The sequence below is a fragment of the Salvelinus namaycush genome, chromosome 8 (genome assembly GCF_016432855.1).
Source record: "Salvelinus namaycush isolate Seneca chromosome 8, SaNama_1.0, whole genome shotgun sequence".
NCBI classification, from domain to species: Eukaryota; Metazoa; Chordata; class Actinopteri; order Salmoniformes; family Salmonidae; genus Salvelinus; species Salvelinus namaycush.
The window spans coordinates 36,407,699-36,431,322 of NC_052314.1; the positions used below are offsets into that span (position 1 = coordinate 36,407,699).

Sequence of the window (23,624 nt, forward strand, 5' to 3'; positions counted from 1 at the left end):
GGCCTTGTAGTGCTGCGGAGAGCGCGATCAAACAGTCGTCCAGAAAAACTGATGCTCTCATGCATATTTCAGTGTTACTTGCCTCGAAGCAAGCATAGAAGTAATTTAGCTCGTCTGGTAGGCTTGTGTCACTGAGCAGCTCGTGGCTGTGCTTCCCTTTGTGGTCTGTAATAGTTTGGAAGCCATGCCACTTCCGACGAGCGTTGGAGCCTGTGTAGTAGGATTCGACCTTAGTCCTGTATTGATGCTTTATCGGAGGGCATAGCGGGATTTCTTATCAGCTTCCGGGTTAGAGTTCCGCTCCTTAAGAGTGATAACTCCACCTTTTAGCTCAGTGCGGATGTTGCCTGTAATCCATGGCTTCTGGTTGGTGTATGTACGTACAGTCACTGTGGTGACGACATCATCGATTCACTTATTGATGAAGTCAGTGACTGATGTGTACTCCTCAATGCCATTGGAAGAATCCCGGAACATATTCCAGTCTGCTAGCAAAACAGTCCTGTAGTTTAGCATCTGCTTAATCTGACCACAGCGTTGTACTAAATCTTCAGTTTCTTGGCAATTTCTAACATGGAATAGCCTTAATTTCTCAGAACAAGAACAGACATGAGTTTCAGAAGAAAGGTCTTTGTTTCTAGCCATTTTGAGCCTGTAATCGAACCCACAAATGTGATGCTCCAGATACTCAAATAGTCTAAAAGACAGTTTTATTGCTTTAATCAGCACAACAGTTTTCAGTTGTGCTAACATAATTGCAAAATGGTTTTCTAATGATCAATTAGCCTTTTAAAATTATAAACTTGGATTAGCTAACACAACGTGCCATTGGAACACAGGAGTGATGATTGCTGATAATGGGCCTCTGTACGCCTATGTAGATATTCCATTAAAAATCTGCCGTTTCCAGCTACAATAGTCATTTACAACATTAACAATGTCTACACTGTATTTCTGATCAATTTTATGTTATTTTAATGGACAAAAAATGTATTTTGAAAACAAGGACCTTTCTAAGTGACCCCAAACTTTTAAAGGTAGTGTATATTTTCCCAAGTCTGTCTGTCTAAATTACAATACATTTCTCAGTATGCAGACCCCCACAATCAACCGGATACCCCAAATAAAGTTTAGGGCAAACCTAAATAAATTTACGGGCAGTTGACCACCCCTCTTCTTCCCGGCACTCATTTTTCTGGCATCTTCATTTTCTTCTTCAGATAGCGTTACAGTTCATCCGCAGAAAGGCACATATGTAACTCATGCCTGTGAAACTGGATGGCCCTTGATAATGTCCTGATTTCAATATCTGGGGAATAATCTGATTTTCCCAAGCAAACAAATCTCTCACCTGAGCCTCCACCACCATTCTGTACAATCCATTCTGTCCTCTCCATTTTCCAACCAATACACCAGCAGCATGAGAGGAGTTTGAACGTGATATCTCTCCATGCTCACTCCACATGCACGGTCTCAGGACTGTAGATATTCCATAAAAAACTTGCAATTTCCAGGTACAATAGTAATTTACAACACTAGCAATGTCTACACTGTATTTCTGATCAATTTTATGTTATTTTAATGGACAAAAAAATAGAAATGTCCTTCTTTTTGAAAGAAAAGCTATGTGACCCCAAACTTTTGAACAGTAGTGTATATATATTTAGGGCATACAACCATCCCAGCTTTGCATATTTTGCTGTGAAGAGACAGAATCATTAAATCGTTTGTTTTGGTACTGACCATATGTAGACCGTTTTGTGGTCGCAGGTTCAGGACTGGCTCAAGAAATGCAACATTTACCTGGAGTTAATTCTGAAAATGTTTATCTTTAATTTACAATCTGTAGAAGCTATGAGAATAGAAAGGTTCAGAACTTTTGTGAAACATCAAAGTTGAAAAATATATGGCAAATAGAAATCAAAACTCAATGGTCTTCAGAGATAGATGGGAGGGGTTGAGGATAGCTGAAGGATGGGACTAAAAATAAACAAATTATAACTAATGTAAAATATACTGTCCGTAAAATGTATATAGTATGTATAATCTGGAAGTAGAAGCCTAAGTGTTGTTGTCCATTAGTTTACTCCAATTAGGGGAGCGAGCGGTGGTAGGGTTAGGGGAAAATAATAAAGGAAAATATATAACAAATCTAAAATATTTTCAAGGGGAAAAAAGAATGGTTAGTGGTAGAGCTGCAGACTCCAGACTATGTATGGCCTCCAGTAATTGGGATCTGCAACTTTCACCTCTGTATTTCCCGCTATCTATGAGTCTACCTCCTATCCTTCATGCCTATCTATGAGTAAACCATTTTTAAAGAGGGAGAATACCATTTTTAAACAGCATTTATTAGCAAGTAACAGAGAGCGTTTATTTAGGAGAAATCACTTTAGCATCATCAGTCGTTCAGGTGGTCACAGTCACAACAACATGGCTGAAAGTAACACAGTAACATTAATTCAGTGGTTCATCCATTCAGGTTCATTTCAGATTTTATGAATCAGATGAGACCTTATCAATAGTTTTACACTTGTTCATGAAGTAACAGGGGATACTGCTCACCTGAGAGGCACTTCAGTGTTTTATATCTCATAAAGGCTGAATAAGGAGAAATGACTATAGCACAGCTCTGAGATAGTACAATACATTAATTATGCTGTCCCAAATGTCAAGAGCGATAATATATCCATTACCACATGAAACTTATTGGGGAAAAAAGATCAGACATTGCTAGATGAGAGGGGCATGATTAAATTCATTACATAATTTTCATACAAACAGATCTTCTCTGAGTCATAATAAATCAAACTGAATTAATATAAAAATATAGCTGGAAGATGCAATGTCGGGGTTCAAGCTGTGGGACCACTTTGCAACCATCAGGACAAATTGGAAAAGCTGCCCTAGGACGAGCTACTTCTGTACTCCTTACCAAGCTTGCCAATTATCAGAACTCAAAATCAAACAGATCACGCAATACGCTTTTAATGTAATATTTTCCAAGAATCTTTCTCAAACAATATGGGTTCTATGAGCAATGAGCTTGAATTAATGATTCTGTCCAACAATGCCACCATGTGGCCAAACTGAATCATACTTTATAACTTAGCTAGACTCATCGGTCTGAGTTACAACGGATCAAGAGATATAAACATGTGCCCGTTATAGCGCCATTGTTTGGTCGATCTGAATGTGCATTGAGATGTTGAGTCTTGACAGTGTTTGGAACATGTGTACCAAGTTGTTACAATACGAATATCGGTTTCGGAGTTATATGCATTCATGTGCCAGAACACATCCACATGAATGTTTATTGATCAGTAGCAGCCATGTTGTTTGACATGCTGTCCTGGAAAAACATGTGAGAGCTTGGTCCATAGATGCCATGTATCAAGTGTTGTACAGATGTGTCATTCGGTGCCAGAGGAATAATGTTGAGTGGTGTTTTTTTACAAAATTCTAAAAATGGCAGAAAATCTATCATAGTGGACCTTCAGGGTCCTGGAGGCAAATTTGTTCCTTGTGAGGAGAGGGTCCTATGTAGCAAATTTTAGGACTCTAGGTGACGAGGAGTGAGGGTTATGACCTTTCAAAGTTAGCATTTTCAATCGCTTGCTATAGTGACACCATGTGGCCAATTGGAATGGCATTGCATGAGAGGGTTTGGTCCTTTACCATCTTGCAAAGATCCACCCTCCTGGGCCAACTCACGTGATTTAGATTTTTTTTCTCCACACAATTTATGGAAGAACCCGAATAATAATAATAATAAACGGCATCAAATACAATAGGGTTTCACCCAGATTTGCAGGCTTAGCCCCCTAACTATACAGTTGGGAGAGTGAGATTAGAGTGCACCCATATAGTATATCTCTCTAGTGTGTTCTGGTCATTAATATATTAGAAAAAGACAGTGGGGTCAGAGAGAGCGAAAGGGAGAACAGTCTTTCTCTTCATCCATTATTCCATCTCATCCTTCTCTCCTCACATTCTCTCTTACTACAGTGCGGGTCCTTCCTCTCCTCACACTACTAGAGTTGGATGGGGGTGGCTGCTGTTGAGCTAGAGAAATGGTAGAAGTTACCCCTTAGTGCAGGTCTAGGACCAGTTTTGTTGTTGTAAACCCTAGTGGTTCAGGTTAGGATATGAAGATCTGATACTAGAATAGTGCTAGGGAGGTAACCTCTGACTGTAGCCCCAGGTTCTACCTCACAGCTTGGCTTTGCCTGGCTGCAGCTGCAAACTCTGGAGCTTCATGGCCATTCCCATATTCCCTGTGATCTTCAGCTTGCCCTGGAAGAACGCCTAAGGATCAGAATAGAGAGTCAGTCATTAGAATCAAAAACACACAGAGAGAGAGAGAGAGCAAGCAATACTAATTTCACAGCTGCTTTTTGGGAGGGCATAGCACACAACCATTTTTTATTAAACACACAAACACATATCTTGCACACACAATTAATCTCTCCAAACAGTTCTTCGTCAAAGCGCAGCCTCCATTTTGAGCAGTGGAAAGTAAATCACACTGCAGACAACACAATGGGGAAATACTCTTCTGGAGTGGGTCGGAAAACAAACAATTTTGAAATGATTCCTGACCGGCTATACTCCGGTAGTGTGTGTTCCTGCCTGGTTTAAAGAGTTAAAATGGAGAAATTAACATCAGTGTGGAAAGTGGGGCAGCAGCAGGATCTACAGACCAGAGGGGCATATAGGACAGCCGGGGACTGCCTGTGCCTTGTGGCAGGCAGCACTAACACAGTGACCCTAACGGGTTTGGCACTGCACCCAGCGTGTGTGAAAAACCACTGGGGAAAGTGAAACCAGATTAACTAAACAGGCAGCCTTCATGGACAAATCTCTCCCCCCTGTATTGCCCAATATAGGCTACAGCTCAATATGAGAGTGAGCACTAAGCATGCAGGCCTTCTCAGAGCGACAAGTGTGAACATGTTGTCAGATGTACTCGATGTACTTGTTTAGTGTACACCCGGCTTAAGCAACAACGATAGACATCGTAACAGAAGCCCTGGAGGTTTCCTTGGTGAGACTGTAGTTCCAAAGACACGCCTATCCTCCATTACAAAAGCACCATTATATAACCTGGGGAAAAACTATAGAAGAAATGGACCATGGTCAACCTTTTGAACGATAGATAATAGTACAGTTGGATCTAAGGTAAACAAGTATGACATCCTTGCACGATGAAGATCCCAACCCTCTTCCTGGAGAGCCATCCTCCTGTCGATTTTTTGCTCCAACCCCAGTTGTAACTAACCTGGTGCAGCTTACCAACCAGCTAATTATAAAACATCAGGTACGCTAGATTAGGGTTGGAGTGAAAACCTACAGTACGGTAGCTCTCCAGGAACAGGGTTGGAGAGCCCTGAACTACCCTTACAAATTCAGAGCCGAGTTCCTATACCACAATTTAGTATACAAAATTCCATTCAAAATCAGACATACCTACAAACAGAGCAAATTAAAAGTAAAATAACACAGACATTGACACAGACGTTGACCGCAGCGTTACTCATATTGAACCCGTTCTTTTTTATTCCAGAATGTGTTCTACTTAACGAAACAATAAGGTTAATGTGCTCTTTTCTAAAGGGATCACCTATCAGGAGGCCAGTGTTGAGATCCGGCTAATAAAGACTGTGCCCCATAGCAAAAGTCTAGACTGTGTTGATGAAGTTAATCAACAAGGGAAGCGTTTTATCAAGAAAATTATGCCAAATACTTTTTTTTAAATTAAAGTCGGCTGGATGTCCTTTGGGTGGTGGACCACTCGATACACAGGGAAACTGTTGAGTGTGAAAAACCCAAGTGTTGAAGTTGTTGACACAAACCGGTGCACCTGACACCTACTACCACACCCTGTTCAAAGGCACTAAAATATTTTGTCTTGCTCATTTACCCTCTGAATGGCACACATACACAATCCTTGTCTCAATTGTCTCAAGGCTTGAAAAAAACGTATTTAACCCATCTCCTCCCCTTCATCTACACTGATTGAAATAAATGTAGCAAGTTTTTTTTTTTTTTTTCACCTTTATTTAACCAGATAAGCTAGTTGAGAACAAGTTCTCATTTACAACTCATTTACAACTGCGACCTGGCCAAGATAAAGCAAAGCAGTGCGACACAAACAACAACAGAGTTAAACATGGAATAAACAAGAGTACAGTCAATAACACAATAGAAGGAAGGGCGTAGACGGCGGACGTAAAGGTAACGTAAAAGTAATGGCGGACTGAACGAAGTTATGTAGAGCACCTCAAGATAAAACATAATATTCGAAATATCTGCTAAATTAGACTAAAATATTAGCACTAAATAATCTGGTGGGTGATAACCTTCAATCTGGATAATAACACAAAACAAATCCTAAGACTAGAGACATTTATCGACAAATATTACGAAAACAAGCAACACCCAAACATGACGGAGAGTAAGACAGGGGAACCGATTCAAAAACGAAAACGTGACTCTTCAACAGACACTGATGATCTAATATTCTCACCACCGGCAATGGTAAAGGTCGAAACCGATCTGTTAAAATCAATAAATGACAAACTGGGTATACTTGAATTAGTTAGTAAGGATATAAAAGAGTTGAAGGCAAGCCTAGAGATGAGTGATGAAAAAGCTGCGGCATTGGAGAAGGAAACACACGCGCTAAAAGGGACAGTCAATAAGATTGAAACCGAAATGAATGAAATTAAAAAGGAGAACACCGTTCTGAAGGAATGCTTACTGGACATACAAACTAGATCCATGAGAGAGAATTTGGTACTTACAAATATCCAAGAGAAAGAAGGAGAGGTTCCTGAATCTGTAGTTAGAGAGTTCCTTTTTGCAGCGCTTCAGATTCCACGCGAAGTTATCGACAAGATCCAACTTGAACGTGTACACCGCCTCGGACAGAGAGGGCAGAGGTACGAACGCCCAATCGTTGCCAAATTTGCTTCATTTAAAGATAAAATAATGGTTAAAAGCCTGGGTAAAAGACTTGCTGGGACCAAAATTGGCATGAATGATCAGTTTCCGAAAGAAATTGCAGAACGGCGCAAAGTTCTGTATCCAATTTTCAAAGAAAATAGATTAAAAGCGAAACGAGTAGCTCTCGTCGTTGATAAACTATATATTGATAACCAGTTGTTCAGAGACACAAAGACTACTCCATGGTTATTTTAAAAATTACAAAGTTCTCATAGATGAGGAAAATAAACACAATTCAAGCCCGGTTATTGATTGTAACAATACAATACAAAATATAGCTTTTCTATAAATCTTCACATATAACTAATTGAACACAAGCACTATTTCTACATAGTGAAGATAAAAACTAAGTAAACAGAAGGCACAGTATGTGTGGATGGTGTGATGTGTGTTTATTTTTATTTGTTATGTTTGGAAAGTTGAGTGAGTGAGTAATGAAATGGTTGCATATCCCAGAGCCAATGTATTGCTGTGAGCCGGGTATGAGAGGGCTTTCAATGTTGTTCAGATGATGGATATACTTTTATAATGAATTATACGTCTTATTTATTTATTGTCCTATCATGGGGAACTACATTTTTAAAATAAATTATATCTAATTATTTATTATCCTATTTTAATGGTACGGTCCATGGCCCTATACCCTAGACACCCACATGAATGGCCCAGATACTAAGGAGAAGTCCCTAACTGTTTTATGTGCATGCTGTAAGCGGTCTGTATGCAGCCAAAATGAGGTCAGGGACCAAGAGCAGCACTGCCCCCTCAAGATTCTGAGCCTGCTTGGCAGGGTTGGTCCTGCAAAGCCAAAGCCCCCTAAAGGGAGAGCATAATAAACAAGGAAATTCTCAAAGCTGCTAATGAGAACCTTGACGACCTTGTACCTAGCCGGTGGGGATTCTGGTGGGGTGCCCCCACCCAGGCAGTGGCAGTGCTGGCAACACTAGCTGCAGTAACCCATGGGGAGGGGGTCACACTCGGACATTCAGAGAGGGGGTATATTATTGTGGCCCTGGTGGCACGAAATCAAAGTCGGACTGCATGGAGATGCTTGGGAACATGGTCAAAACGGATGACCATATTGTGGGTGTTTCAGGAAGAAGGTGTACATTTGACCTCCATCATCTAGGATGTGACAATGGTAAATAAATCTCTACATTTATGCTCATTTTTTGCGCGGTCTTGCAGGCCTTCTCATGCAGCTGCAACTGCAAGTACATTTGTAAATCATGACCCATCTTGAGTTGGGCTCTGGGATGGTGCAATTGCTGAGAAAGTGAGCTTATGGTTGTGTGGGGGTAAGGGCTGAATGTGTGTGGGTGTATGTGTGTATCCCACAACTGTTGCGAAGGAAGAAGTAAAAGATGTTAGGGACTATAGAGGATGGTCCACAGCAATATGTAATAAAAATCGAGGTGAGGGCGATGGAAATGCATTTGGCAATGGATCTACTTCAATTCGGTAAATGGCACTGTGTGCTCTTTTCAAGGGATGGATCCCAGTCGGTCCGGGGCTGTGGGATACAGGGGGTCGAGGGTGGTCTGCCGGGCATTGGGATGACAACCCAACTCGAGATGGGGGCTTTTGGCGGGTGGAATAGTGGGGACCAATTGGAGGTTTGCTTAGTGGAGATGCAAATGTCATGGTACAACTATATAGACACTCAATCATTATGTTACTTTTTAATAGGACGTTTACAAACATATATTTTGATAAAAATAATTGAAAGGTGTGTCTCATTATGGTAAGTGGTGAAATAAGTATAGCCAGTTACAATTGTAATGGCTTAGCAGATAATAAGAAAAGACGATCAGTATTTACCTGGCTAAAAGAGAAGGATTATAATATCTATTGTTTACAGGAAACCCATTCGACAGTTTTAGATGAAGTTTTGTGGGAAAAGAACTGGGGGGGCGAAATATATTTCTCCCATGGGCAAAGAAATTCAAAAGGGGTGATGGTTTTAATTAATAATAACTTTGATCCAAATGTGCAACTTGTCCAAACAGATCCTCAAGGTAGATGGATTATTTTAAATATGTTATTGGACAATAAACATATATGGCTTATTAACCTATACCACATATGTCAGAGTCAAGGCCCGCGGGCCACATCCGGCCCGCGAGAAGGTTTTTTACGGCCCCTGGGATGATCTTGATTTATTATTAGAACCGGCCCGCAGACCGCAGCAAGCCGGCAGCCCGCAGATCTTTTACACGCACCAATACTACATTTCCCACAATGCAACGGTGACGCACCGAGCAGTAGGCTGCTTCATTTCAATATTTATTGGCACAGCAGTCGTCAGCATCACAGTAAAATTAACTTTCAGATACCCATCAAAAATGGCAAAACGGAAGGTGGACACTGAGAACCGGGGGTTTCAAACAAGGTGGGAGTCGGAGTATATGTTCACGGAGGTAGCTGGAAAACCTGTGTGTCTTCTGTGTGGAGAAAGTGTGGCGGTACTGAAAGAGTATAATCTGAGACGACATTATGAAACGAAACACGCGGACAAAAACAAGAATATGGACATGGAACAAAGGCTACAAAAGGCAGAGGAATTAAAACGAGGCCTCAAATCTCGACAGGCTCTGTTCAAAAAAGCCAAATCACAAGGCCAGGCTGCTGTCAAGGCCAGTTTTATTTTGGCAGAAGAGATCGCTAAATCAGCCCGGCCATTTACGGAGGGGGATTTCATCAAAAACTGCATGATTAAAGTTTGTGACGAAGTTTGCCCAGAAAAAAGGCAACTCTTTTTAAATGTGAGTCTGAGCAGAAACACCATTGCCGAGAGAGTAGACCAGTTGTCCATCAATCTAAAAGAGCAGCTTGTGAAAAAGGGAAAAGATTTCATTGCATATTCCTTGGCTGTGGATGAGAGCACCGACATTTCTGACATTGCCCAGTTGTCAATTTTCATCCGCGGAGTGGACTCCAGCCTAAGCGTGACAGAGGAGTTTTTGGCTTTACGTCCTATGCATGGCACAACTACGGGGCATGATTTGTATGAAGAGGTGTCAAGATGTGTAAATGAGATGGAGCTGCCTTGGGAAAAACTCGTGGGTTTGACAACCGACGGAGCACCTGCGATGTGTGGACACAGGAGCGGACTGGTGGCGAAGATACGGGAAAAGATGCAAGAGGAAAACGCGACAGGTGAGCTGACAGCTTATCATTGTATCATACACCAGGAAGCGTTGTCATATTGGAATATATTTGTTAGGTTTTCAGTAGGTTCAATTAGGTTCACTAGACTATATGCGTCATTTAAAAATTTTTCAATGAACATTCGAACAGTCCGGCCCTCGGCTTGTAGCTAAATTTTTTATTTGGCCCTCCGTCCATTTGACTTTGACACCCCTGACCTATACGGTCCGAATAATGATGATCCAAGCTTCTTTGACAATATATATAAGAATGTATCAACTCTACAAGCAACACTAGACTCTATTATTATAGTGGGAGATTTTAATACGGTCTTAAATACCTCTATGGACCGGAAAGGAAATCACACTACAAACTATCACCCTCAGGCACTTAAGGAAATCAGGAATGTCATGGATATATTGGAATTAGTGGATATATGGAGACTTAAATACCCTGACCTAGTGAGATATACATGGCGGAGGCTTAATCAAGCTAGTCGCCTTGACTACTTTCTTATATCATTCTCTCTGGCACCAAAAGTTAAAAAGTGTTTGATAGGGGACAGAATGCGGTCGGACCATCACATAATTGGCATATATATTACTCTTACAGAATTTCCACGTGGGCGAGGATATTGGAAATTTAATCAAAGCCTACTAGATGATAAATTGTTTAGAACTAGGACAGAAGAATTTATAACTGACTTTTTTAGACATAACATAGGTACAGCAGATCCCCATATTGTATGGGACACTTTTAAGTGTGCCTTTAGAGGCCATGCAATTCAGTACTCATCTATAAAACAAAAGCAATTTCGATCAAAAGAGTCCATATTAACAAAGGAAATTGAAGGACTAACAGTACAGTTAGATAACAATAAAAACGGTACCATAGAGGCACAGAATAAGTTAGAGGAAAAACAAAAAGAAATGGAGGAACTTATTCAAGAAAGATCCAGTGTAATATATTATAAAAATAAAGCGAACTGGATGGAATATGGGGAAAAATGCACCAAATTCTTTTTCAATCTTCAATATAGAAATGCTACCAAAAAAAACGTATTAAAACTTGTTACAAATGATGGAGTCACGCATGATTCACCAAATGATATTTTGAAAGAGGAAGTAAAGTACTTTAAGAATATGTTTTCGTTTCAGGCTCCTCCATCTCCACTAACTGAAACTAATTGTATGGATTTTTTCCCTAATAATAATGTAAAATTAACATCTGTACAGAAAGACTCATGTGAAGGCCTAATTACAGAGGAGGAACTACTTGATGCAATTGGGGCCTTTAAGGATGGGAAAACTCCAGGACTGGATGGCATACCAGTGGAAGTATACAAACATTTTTTTGATATACTCAAAGGACCATTATTAGCTTGTTTTAACCACTCCTATATAAATGATAGATTATCAGACACGCAACAAGAAGGTGTGATATCATTATTACTGAAACAGGACCCAAGTGGTATATATAAAGATCCAGTCCATTTAAAAAATTGGAGACCTCTTACACTTCAGTGTTGTGATGCAAAAATCCTAGCAAAATGCTTGGCGCATAGAATAAAAAAAGTTTTGTCAGATATTATTCATCCTAATCAGACAGGTTTTTTACATGGACGATACATTGGAGATAATATAAGGCAAGTACTGGAAACAATAGAACACTATGAAATATCGGGGACACCAGGCCTGGTTTTCATAGCTGATTTTGAAAAGGCTTTTGATAAAGTACGACTGGAGTTTATATATAAATGCCTAGAATATTTCAATTTTGGGGAATCTCTTATAAAATGGGTTAAAATTATGTATAGTAACCCTAGGTGTAAAATAGTAAATAATGGCTACATCTCAGAAAGTTTTAAACTATCTAGAGGAGTAAAACAAGGTTGTCCACTATCGGCATATCTATTTATTATTGCCATCGAAATGTTAGCTGTTAAAATTAGATCAAACATTAATATTAAGGGATTAGAAATCCAGGGCCTAAAAACTAAGGTGTCACTGTACGCTGATGATTCATGTTTTCTTTTAAAACCACAACTAGAATCTCTCCACGGCCTCTTAGAGGATCTAGATACATTTGCTATCCTCTCTGGATTAAAACCAAATTATGATAAATGTACCATATTACGTATTGGATCACTAAAAAATACACATTTTACATTGCCATGTAGTTTACCAATTAAATGGTCTGACGGAGATGTGGACATACTCGGTATACAAATCCCAAAAGAAAGAAATGATCTCACTCCAATACATTTTTATAGAAAGTTAGCAAAAATAGATAAGATCTTGCTACCATGGAAAGGAAAATACCTGTCTATTTGTGGGAAAATCACCCTGATTAACTCTTTAATCATATCACAGTTTACCTATTTGCTTATGGTTTTGCCTACACCTAGTGACCTGCTTTTTAAATTATATGAACAAAAAATATTCAATTTTATTTGGAACGGCAAGCCAGATAAAATTAAAAGGGCCTATTTATATAACGAATATGAATTCGGAGGGCAGAAATTATTAAATATTAAAGCATTAGACCTCTCACTAAAGGCATCAGTCATACAAAAGTTATACTTAAATCCAAACTGGTTCTCTAGTAGATTGGTACGAATGTCTCATCCTATGTTCAAGAAGGGCCTTTTTCCCTTTATTCAGATTACACCTGCTCACTTTCGGTTGTTTGAAAAGGAAATAATCTCCAAAATATCTTTATTTTTTAAACAAGCCTTAGAAAGTTGGTTGCAATTTCAGTTTAATCCACCTGAAAGGACGGAACAAATAGTACAACAAATCTTGTGGTTAAATTCAAATATAGTAATTGATAAAAAAACTGTATTTATCGAAGAAATGTTTAAAAAAGGTATAATTTTTGTGAATGATATCATAAATAGGACTGGTGGAGTAATGTCACACATGCAGCTAACACAGACATATGGAAATGTCTGCTCTACCCAAAATTACAACCAATTAATTGCAGCATTACCACAAAAATGGAAGAGGCAGGTAGAAGGGGATAAAAGTAAGGAACTTGTATGTCGGCCTTATATTAAAGAACATAAATGGTTAAAGAAAAGTGTGATAAATAAAAACATATACCAATTTAATTTAAGGACCAAAAAACTGACAGCTGTGCCATATAAATTGCAAAATAGTTGGGAAGAGATTTTCGATGTACCCATTCCATGGCACATGGTTTATGAATTGATACGCAAAACAACGCCGGATTCAAAACTTCGAATTTTTCAATTTAAATTATTGTACAAAATTCTTGCAACTAATAGAATGTTATATATATGGGGGATACAATCTTCCCAGCTCTGCAGATTCTGCTGTGAGGAGGCAGAGTCATTAGACCATTTATTTTGGTATTGTCCGCATGTAGCTCGTTTTTGGTCACAGGTCCAGGAATGGTTGAAGAATTGCAACATTTGCGTAGAACTAACGCTACAGATAGCAATACTGGGGGATTTGAAAAGCCATAGTCAATCAATCAATAATATAATAATTATTTTAGCAAAAATGTTTATTTTTAATTTACAATCCGTGGAAGCTATGAGAATAGGAAGATTCAAATCTTTTGTGAAGCATCACAGCACAGTTGAAAAATATATGGCAAATAAAAATCCGAAATGGATGATGTTGGAAGATAGATGGGAAAGGTTGAGTGGAGCTGAAGGGTGGGACTAATAACAAGATAAACAATGTAGGGCATACGGGATCTGTGAAATGTGTATAGGTGCGGAGCTATTGTGAAATAGCACAGTTACAAGTGGAAATCAAACTGGATGGACAACAGAAATAGAGGAAGGACTAAGAACAAACAAGAGAGAACTATTATAAAGTAGACTGTGTCTGTAAAATGTGTATAAGATGTATAAATTGAAGGTAAAAACAGAAATGTTTATCAGTTTACTCCAATTGGGGGATCGGTGGTAGGGTTTGCGTGGAATAATAATAAAGGTATACTCTTTAAAAAAAGTATGTATGTCTATGTAGGTATGTGTATGTATATATGTGTATATATGTATTTCTTTTTAAATGAAATTTTTACGTAAGTATTCAGACCCTTTACGCAGTGATTTGTTGAAGCACCTTTGGCAGCGATTACAGCCTCGAGTCTTCTTGGGTACGACGTTACAAGCTTGGCACACCTGTATTTGGGGAGTTTCTCCCATTCTTCTCTGCAGATCCTCTCAAGCTTTGTCAGGTTGGATGGGGAGCGTCGCTGCGCAGCTATTTTCAAGTCTCTCCAAAGATGTTCGATCGGGTTCAAGTCCGGGCTCTGGCTGGGACACTCAAGGACATTCAGACACTTGTCCCGAAACCACTCCTGCATTGTGTTGGCTGTGTGCTAAGGGTCGCTGTCATGTTGGAAGGTGAACCTTCACCCAAGTCTAAGGTCCTGAGCGCTCTGGAGCAGGTTTTCATCAAGGATCTCTCTGTACTTTGCTCCGTTCATCTTTGCTTCGATCTTGACAAGTCTCCCAGTCCCTGCCGCTGAAAAACATTGCCACCACCATGCTTCACCATAGGGATGGTGCCAGGTTTCCTCCAGGTGTGACGCTTGGCATTCAGGCTAAAGAGTTCAATGTTGGTTTCATCAGAAGAGAGAAACTTGTTTCTCATGGTCTGAGAGTCCTTTAGGTGCCTTTTGTCAAACTTTTGGCAAAAAGGCTGTCATTTGCCTTTTACTGGTGAGTGGCTTCCATCTTGCCACTCTACCATAAAGGCCTGATTGGTGGAGTGCTGCAGAGATCTTTGTCCTTCTGGAAGGTTCTCCCATCTCCACAGAGGAACTTTAGAACTCTGGCAGAGTGACCATCGGGTTCTTGGTCACCTCCCTGACCAAGGCCCTTTTCCCCTGATTGCTCAGTTTGGACGTACAGCCAGCTCTAGGAAGATCCTTGGTGGTTCCAAACTTCTTCTATTTAAGAATGATGGAGGCCACTGTGTTCTTTGGGACCTTCAATGCTGCAGAAATGTTTCGGTACACTTCCCCAGATCTGTGCCTCGACAAAATCCTGTCTCGGAGCTCTACAGACAATTCCTTCAATCTCATGGCTTGGTTTCTGCTCTGACATGCACTGTCAACTGTGGGACCTTATATTGACGTGTGTCCCTTTCCAAATCATGTCTAAACAATTGAATTTACCACAAGTGGACTCCAAGTTGTAGACCACCTCAAGGATGCTTAATGGAAACAGGATGCACCTGATCTCAATTTCAAGTCTCATAGCAAAGGGTCTGAATACTTATGTAAATAAGGTATTTCAGTTTAAGTTTATTTCATTTGCAAAAAAAAATAATTCACATTGGGGTATTGTGTGTAGATTGCTGAGTAAAAACTTTTTATTAATCAATTTTAGAATAAGGCTGAAACATAACAAAATGTGGAAAAAGTCAAGGGGTCTGAATACTTTCCGAAGGCACTGTACTGTATGAATATAACATTCTGTTGGTGGCAAGAATTTTGTATAATCATTTAAATTTAAAAACTCAGTGTTGAAGCTTGTTAGCTAGCATACCATAGTAGGGTTTTCTATTTCACTATTGACAGTTGTCTGACTGGCTGGCTGACTGACTGACTAAAGAAATGAAGTCAAATGAGAGGGCATGAAGAACAGGAGTACAGCCCACGCCATTAAGTAAAAACTCAATATTGAAATGGACCAAATAGAATAGACAGCCTCTCTCACACCCATAAGTCGAAGAAGATTGTTTAAGTTTGCAAACTTAAACAAAGAGACTGACTAAAATACAGCATATCAACTCCCTAAAGTAACAACAGCAGAAGTCCGCTACTAACAACTATGGGGGAAAAGAGTTTGTTGAGTCTAATCCCGCCCCACCAAGGCCAAGTAATACTTACTGTCTGTGGGTTCATTTTCCCCGTCATCAAGGACAGCAGGTCTGCATCCAACATGGCAATGGTGCAGTCCGCTTTCTTTGCTAGAAGGGGAGAAGGAGGAGAGAAAGAGGCGAGCAAGAAAGGGAGAAATACAGAGAGACCACAACAATCACAATACAGCCTGTGAAAATACAACTAGCTTTTTACATTCTTACTGTCAATGTGGACGAAACCTCTCATTCTGACCTGTCGTTGTGGACACAGCCCTTGCTGTTCTTACCTGTGTCATTGTGAACGCAGCCCTTGCTGTTCTTACCTGTGTCATTGTGAACGCAGCCCTTGCTGTTCTTACCTGTGTCATTGTGAACGCAGCCCTTGCTGTTCTTACCTGTGTCATTGTGAACGCAGCCCTTGCTGTTCTTACCTGTGTCATTGTGAACGCAGCCCTTGCCATTCTTCACGTCCACTATCCAGATCGCCTCTTCACCATCCGGACCATCCTTTACCTTGAAGGCAAACACCCCCCCAATCTTCTTCACAAATGACTCTCCATCCTACACAGAGATACAAGGTAGTATAAGTTATACGAATGATAATCAGTACTATATCATAATGTCATGTCCAAATATGGGAAAGGATAGGATAGGAAAGGACTCCGATGTTAGGCAACGGTAAAAAAACAAAAACATTTCACATTTAGTTAAACCATTCTTTGAACCATGGGCTTTGTAAAATCATTAAAAGAACTGTAAAGAATTCAATGACAACACACATACTAAAATCATATATTAATGATCAATTAGGCTACTGGAAAACTATTTTCTGAACATGCGTAACATAGGATAGAATGTTTGACTTCCTGTAATTACATATTCTCACAGTCCAGATAGGTTTCAATATTGTATTAATCTGTGGATTATCAGATACATAATAGTGTAATATCATTACACCAAAATCAAATCAAAGTTTATTTGTCACGTGCGCCAAATACAACAGGTGTAGACCTTACAGTGAAATGCTTACTTACAGGCTCTAACCAATAGTGCAAAAAAGGTATTAGGTGAACAATAGGTAGGTAAAGAAATAAAACAACAGTAAAAAGACAAGCTATATACAGTAGCGAGGCTACATACAGACACCGGTTAGTCAGGCTGATTGAGGTAGTATGTACATGTAGATATGGTTAAAGTGATTTTGCATATATGATGAACAGAGTAGCAGTAGTGTAAAAGAGGGGTTGGCGGGTGGTGGGTGGCGGGACACAATGCAGATAGCCTGGTTAGCCAAAACAGTAACAGATTCTCTGAAAAAAATTTGTCTGACGCACAGTTTTACAATGTCTGTGAGACAATCCACGTGACTAGGTGCAATAGCTCCTCCTTCTGCCTTCGGTGTAATTTCTCACCTTGGTCTTTGCATCCTGATTGGTCAGTGTAATCTCTTTTGGGAAAGGGCAGTGTGGAGTGCAATAGAGATTGCATCATCTGTTTGGGCGTTATGCAAATTGGAGCGGGTCTAGGGTTTCTGGGATAATGGTGTTGATGTGAGCCATAACCAACCTTTCAAAACACTTCATGGCTACAAATGTGAGTGCTACAGGTCTGTAGTCATCTAGGCAGGTTGCCTTTGTGTTCGTGGGCACAGGAACTATGGTGGTCTGCTTGAAACATGTTGGTATTACAGACTCAATCAGGGACATGTTGAAAATGTCAGTGAAGACACCTACCAGTTGGTCAGAACATGCCCGGAGCACACATCCTGGTAATCCGTCTGGCCCCGCAGCCTTGTGTATGTTGACCTGTTTAAAAGTCTTACTCACGTCGGCTACGGAGAGCGTGATCACACAGTCGTCCGGAACAGCTGATGCTCTCATGCATGCCTCACTGTTACTTGCCTCGAAGCGAGCATAGAAGTGTTTTAGCTCGTCTGGTAGGCTTGTCACTGGGCAGCTTGCGGCTGTGCTTCCCTTTGTAGTCTGTAACAGTTTGCAAGCCCTGCCACATAAGACGAGCGTCGGAGTCGGTGTAGTATGATTCAATCTTAGCCCTGTATTGACGCTTTGCCTGTTTGATGGTTCGTCGCAGGGCATAGCAGGATTTCTTGTAAGCTTCCGGGTTAGAGTCCTGCACCTTGAAAGCGGCAGCTCTACCCTTTAGCTCAGTGCGAATGTTGCCTGTAATCCATGGCTTCTGGTTGGGGTATGTACGTACAGTCACTGTGGGGACGACGTCCTCGATGCACTTATTGATAAAGCCAGTGACTGATGTGGTGTACTCCTCAATGCCATCGGAAGAATCCCGGAACATGTTCCAGTCTGTGATAGCAAAACAGTCCTGCAGTATAGCATCTGCTTCATCTGACCACTTTTTTATAGACCGAGTCACTGGTGCTTCCTGCTTTAATTTTTGCTTGTAAGCAGGAATCAGGAGGATAGAGTGGTGGTCGGATTTACCAAATGGAGGGCGAGGGAGAGCTTTGTACGCGTCTCTGTGTGTGGAGTACAGGTGATCTAGAATTTTTTTCCCTCTGGTTGCACATTTAACATGTTGATAGAAATTTGGTAGAACTGATTTAAGTTTCCCTGCATTAAAGTCTCCGGCCACTAGGAGCGCCGCCTCTGGGTGAGAGATCCTAATGGGAACCAGATAGCCAGCACTGCTGCCAGACTTGTAAAATCTAAAGTAGGACAAGAGATTAGTGATGCACCAATATGACAATTTTTGGCCGGTACCGATTTCCGATATTTTCCTTGCAAAAAAAAAACAGATACCGATAACCGATATGAAAAAATGTTGCGGCCTTTTAAGCATTCTAGTACAGTTAAATAGTTAACACACACACACATGGACGCAGTGGTCTAAGGCCCTGCATCTCAGTGTAAGAGGCGTCACTACAGTCTCTGGTTCAAATCCAGGCTGTATCACATCCGGTTGTGATTGGGAGTCCCATAGGGCGGCGCACAATTGGCCCAGCATCACCTGGTTTGGCCGACATTGTAAATAAGAATTTGTTCTTAACTGACTTGCCTAGTTAAATAAAGGTTACACACACACACAGATCAAAAAGTTATTTTGTTGTTATTTACATATGTCCCCATTACCAGTAAAACATAATCAAAATATATTTCTTTCACTTACTTACTGTGCTGTTTCGTTGTTCATTTGTTCAGTCGTTTCATTCTCAACCAGGATTTCTATGGAACGTCGTTTGGGTATTTGCATGTCAAAAAATATACTATTTAACACGTCAAATAAGCTTGTTGACCAATCAGTACCTGAATATGACTGCACGTCACATAATAATTTAAACGGGTTCACACATTTTTTATGTAGTTATTACACATTGATTACACTATCACTCGTATTTCATGTCACAACGATTTATCGATACGTATACTATGATGCTGGAAAAGTTGTATCGCGCACTACTGCTGCTCATAAAAAAAGCTAGCTAGCTCATGGATGCAAACAATGTTCTTCCCCAAAAACATAGCAAAACGACAACCTGTTTCAGTAGCTATAGTTAGCTAGCTACCTACAGTGGGGAGAACAAGTATTTTGGCGCAATTATTAGAAAATGGAAGAAGTTCAAGATGACGGTCAATCACCCTCGGTCTGGGGCTCCATGCAAGATCTCACCTCGCTATGTATTTTCATGAACTGAAGTTCAATTTCTATAGACTAACAACAAGTGGCAACCTAGCTAATACTTACTCACAAGGATTCCTAAATCATTGCCAAGAATAATGAAAATGACTGCAGGTTCTACTGGTTTTCAGGCTGGTTGTATTGGTGCCAGCTAGGTACCAAGCTAAAGCTAGCTACCCCAGAAGTTGCTGTTGCGGTATTGTAAACACACCGGTGTTTGCAGACTTTTTTGTACATCTTTTTTGACACGCAAAGACCCATACGGCATTCCATAGTATATATGTCGTGACGCTAACAGCAGTGATGGTATTACTGTGTAACTCCGGTGGGGCAACATCTGAAAAATAGCGCACTTGGTAGTGTGTACCGGTGCTCGAGCAGTTGGCAAAAGCCAACATCAACCATGACAGACAACGGTTGATTGTCAAGGGCAATGAATACCATTATCTTGGCTTTAATGGATTTCGCCTTGGATTTGTCTCGCTGGAATGTTGTTCCTCTTTGAAATGACTGCTCGACTTGTTAACTGCTCGATCCACACAGCAGACATTGTGGGCTAGTTTAGGAATGCTGTGTTGCACATATAGCGCTAAATTTTACATGGCATCATTACATCATGTACCTACGTTATATAGGTATGCACGTCAGCTTTGACATCGGTTTTGCACATTGGGGCGTTAAGCTAGACATTGGGCCAATACCGATGTTGGCATTTTTAGCTAATATCGACCGATTCCGATATGTTCACCGATATATCGTGCATCCCTACAAGAGATGAATGTTGCACATCCAGAGTCAAAAGAGTTGCAGACTAGTTTGGTTCCGTTTATTTCTGTCTGTGTAATAGAGGTCTAGTTGTGTATTTTGGACCCAAAAGCACTGCTGTTCACTGATGGCTAGGCTGTGTTAAGGCGAGAGATAGAGATAGCGAGAAACTGAGATAGCGAGAGAGAGTGAGAGAGGGAGAGAGAGCAAGTGAGGGGGAGAGAGATCTGCCATCATCTAGCTTGTGTTGTTTATAGTAGTAATGAGGTCAGAAGGAGCAAAGCAGCTGCCAATAAACACACAGCTTTATAGAGTGCAGGACCATTTATCTGATTGGTTCAAATAACATAACTTTATCATTATATGACATGGAGAAAAGCCTGTTTCCGGGAAGGGACCCAAGTGTGCTGCAGTCGAAGTGGAAAGAGAAATGGAAATAGTTTGTCTCCTTCATGTAGTACGGTATGATCAAGTTGAATAACCCTCATATGGCTGTAGTGTGGAGGAAATGGATCAGAGGTCACAATATTCACATTTTCAGTGAAAAGGAACCGAAAAGAGGTCTAAACATGTTGGTGTGAAAACAGAATGAGGGTTTGCAGCCTAAGCAGGACGTGTTCCAATAGCCATTGTTTCATTTTGTGCCATTTTAGCCTACTTTAGAGGATGAAGCAATCATTGATAACTGAAACAGATAACACACAGTAATGAAGGTACCTCCTCCAGCTTCTTTTTTATCTCCTGGAAGACTGCATAGGCCTTGAACCTCTCCAGGCTGCTCTCTGCATTGGTTTTAACTGCCTGGATTCTCTGGGAGCTGAGAGAGGAGAGAGAGACAGAAAGAGAGAGCGAGGGGGAGAACGAGAGAGACACATAATGGACAGAAGGCATGACATACAGAGCCTGTGAGATAGGCTACAACTATAACAAGCCAATTAGGATTATTCAGCAGGAGAAAAAAGGCATGGGGGTAGATCACCCAGGCTAAAGAGACAGAGTCCTCATTACATAAGGCTCTTGCCACAGTCACAAGTAGCTACTTTTAGCAACACTAATATTTACACACTAACGTTGCAAGGAATTAGCTTGCAAAAAAACAGAATAGTCCTCAAAAGGCCAGGAGTTAAATCTAATTCAATCTCAATTTACTATTCAGATTGTCCGTAGGGTAGGTCCTTATGCATGAGGTCCGTGGGGCGACGCACAATTGGCATAGCGTCGTCCGGGTTAGGGAGGGTTTGGCCGGTAGGGATATCCTTGTCTCAGTATGTAAAATGTAATATGTAAAATGTAATAAAATGTATGCACTCTACTGTAAGTCGCTCTGGATAAGAGCGTCTGCTAAATGACTAAAATGTAAAATGTAAATGTATGAAAAAAAAACAAATCTGCTTCTTTGTGCAGGTATGTTGTAGACTCACTTCCTCTCCGCTTACCTCATATTAAAATAAAAGTCCTGCACGTGCACCATACCTGCACAAAAAAGCAAGACTTTTATTTTGACATGAGGTAAGCAGAGAGGAACTGAATGAGTCTCCAACAGACACACATTTGGAAATTCTGTTTAATTATACGTTCCATTCTGTTTTTCTCAAATTCCCTACTGCACAAGGACTCAAACATCAACAGAATAAGTTTGAATGTAATTTTATTTAACTTCTGGCTTCCTGCGAACTATTGCGTTTTTTTACAAGCTGTCACAACATGATGGTGTTGTACTGTAAACCATGTCAGTCAACTACTCTAATTATCAGTGACTCACATCCACTGTGAGAGCAGTCCAAATGCAGAGAGCAGAAGACATATTTGATGTAAGTTGTAGAAAAGGTTTGGCTCTGATTACATAATTAGACTTAATATCTCAAGTTTTAACCTACATCTAAACGCAATATGATGAATGTGGTGTGAAAGTAATACCTGTGGCTAAAGTTAATAACTAGCAAGTATATGGATAAATAAAGATGGATTCCATAGGAATATAATACTTATCAGGTTGGCAAGGTTTCGCTATCCTGTTGTTATTATTACACAAGTCATGTGTTAGCACAGCAGTTGTCATTGTTTTCAAAGAGCTAGCCAATGAGCTAGCTAGCATAGCTCCACACTTGCATTTCACAAGGTTGACCCGATCCAGATGAATAATGCGAGGAAACGAGTGGCAATTAAATGGCTGTGATAATGTTACTAACTCGAAGTATTTCTCACCTTACAACCTGTGATTCGCGCATTTTGAAATTTGAAACAACCATTTTCAAACAGGCCGATGCAGCTCTTATGCTTGCTGTGTTGTGAATCAACTTTGTAACCGGAATTCCTTATTATGCTTCTCTGCAAGACCCTACATGTCAATAGCCGAGAGGGCGATGATTTGATCTTCAATGCAGAGTTCTACTACACTGTTCCTTGGAGCCCAAGATTTTTACCTAGAATTTTGATTCTGTTTTTTTTCTTCTCACAAAAACAGCCGAATTTGCTCTCAGCCTATCTGACCTATCTGACTAACATCTTTGTTCATGTGTTGATGAGTATTATTGGCCACTATTCCAATCACACGATCTTATTCTACCTTATTAAACAACTAATTTCACTTGTAAGCCTTTCTCTTTTTATGCACTATTATTTTTTAAATTGTATTTATTAAATGGTTTTATTTTTAATAAAACATATGTAAGACATTTATATTGCAAACCATATTTTAAATAGATTGTCGAACAAAGGTCAGTACCATGAAATTGTCTTGTCCCTCGCGTCATAAGTAGTGGTTTAGTGACATATTTTGAGTTAGAAAATAAATGTTTCTACCACTTTAAAACTTGTTAAATTTTGAGCGGTTGTTTTGGGTCATGTACAAGGTCTGGTGAGTATGGGGGGGTACACCCCCCAAATTAAAAAATTTAATAAAATATTCATCATAAAATAGAAAGTGACAAATCATTTGAAAGCTACAGGCCTTGTCTTCTTGGATATGGATCTCAAATCTTACTACTGGCAATGTCATAAGAATCTCCCCCTCCCCCATAAAGGGTGGCAGGTAGCCTAGCGGTTAAGAGTGTTGGGCCAGTACCCGAAAGGTCGCTGGATCGAATCCCCAAGCCGACTAGGTGAAAAATCTGTCGATGTGCCCTTGAGTGAGGCACTTAACCCTAATTGCTCTTGTAAGTCGCTCTGGGTAAAAGTGTGTGCTAAATTACTTAAATG

General features: G+C 40.2%; 1 protein-coding gene across 1 annotated transcript; it reads right to left on the reverse strand.

Moving 5' to 3' along the window:
• Window positions 1–2,330: 2,330 nt before the first annotated feature.
• LOC120052643 (non-specific lipid-transfer protein-like) lies at window positions 2,331–22,745 on the reverse strand. The gene is made up of 5 exons (XM_038999682.1): window positions 22,632–22,745; window positions 21,144–21,243; window positions 16,439–16,568; window positions 16,036–16,115; window positions 2,331–4,308 (listed from the first exon to the last, which is right to left on the reverse strand). Exons 1-5 carry the CDS (start codon window positions 22,673–22,675, stop codon window positions 4,213–4,215), a joined length of 450 nt encoding a protein of 149 aa, XP_038855610.1. The 5' UTR covers window positions 22,676–22,745; the 3' UTR covers window positions 2,331–4,212.
• Window positions 22,746–23,624: the final 879 nt, after the last annotated feature.

What these genes read in the sequence shown, in the direction of transcription:
- LOC120052643 (XM_038999682.1), bottom strand. Translation starts at nt 22,675, where the DNA reads ATGGTTGTTTCAAATTTCAAAATGCGCGAATCACAGGTTGTAAG. An exon ending in CGCGAATCACAGGTTGTAAG is followed by an intron (nt 21,244 to 22,631) that starts GTGAGAAATACT and finishes CTCCTCTCTCAG; the next exon opens with CTCCCAGAGAATCCAGGCAG. An exon ending in GGAAAATGAACCCACAGACA is followed by an intron (nt 4,309 to 16,035) that starts GTAAGTATTACT and finishes TCTGATCCTTAG; the next exon opens with GCGTTCTTCCAGGGCAAGCT.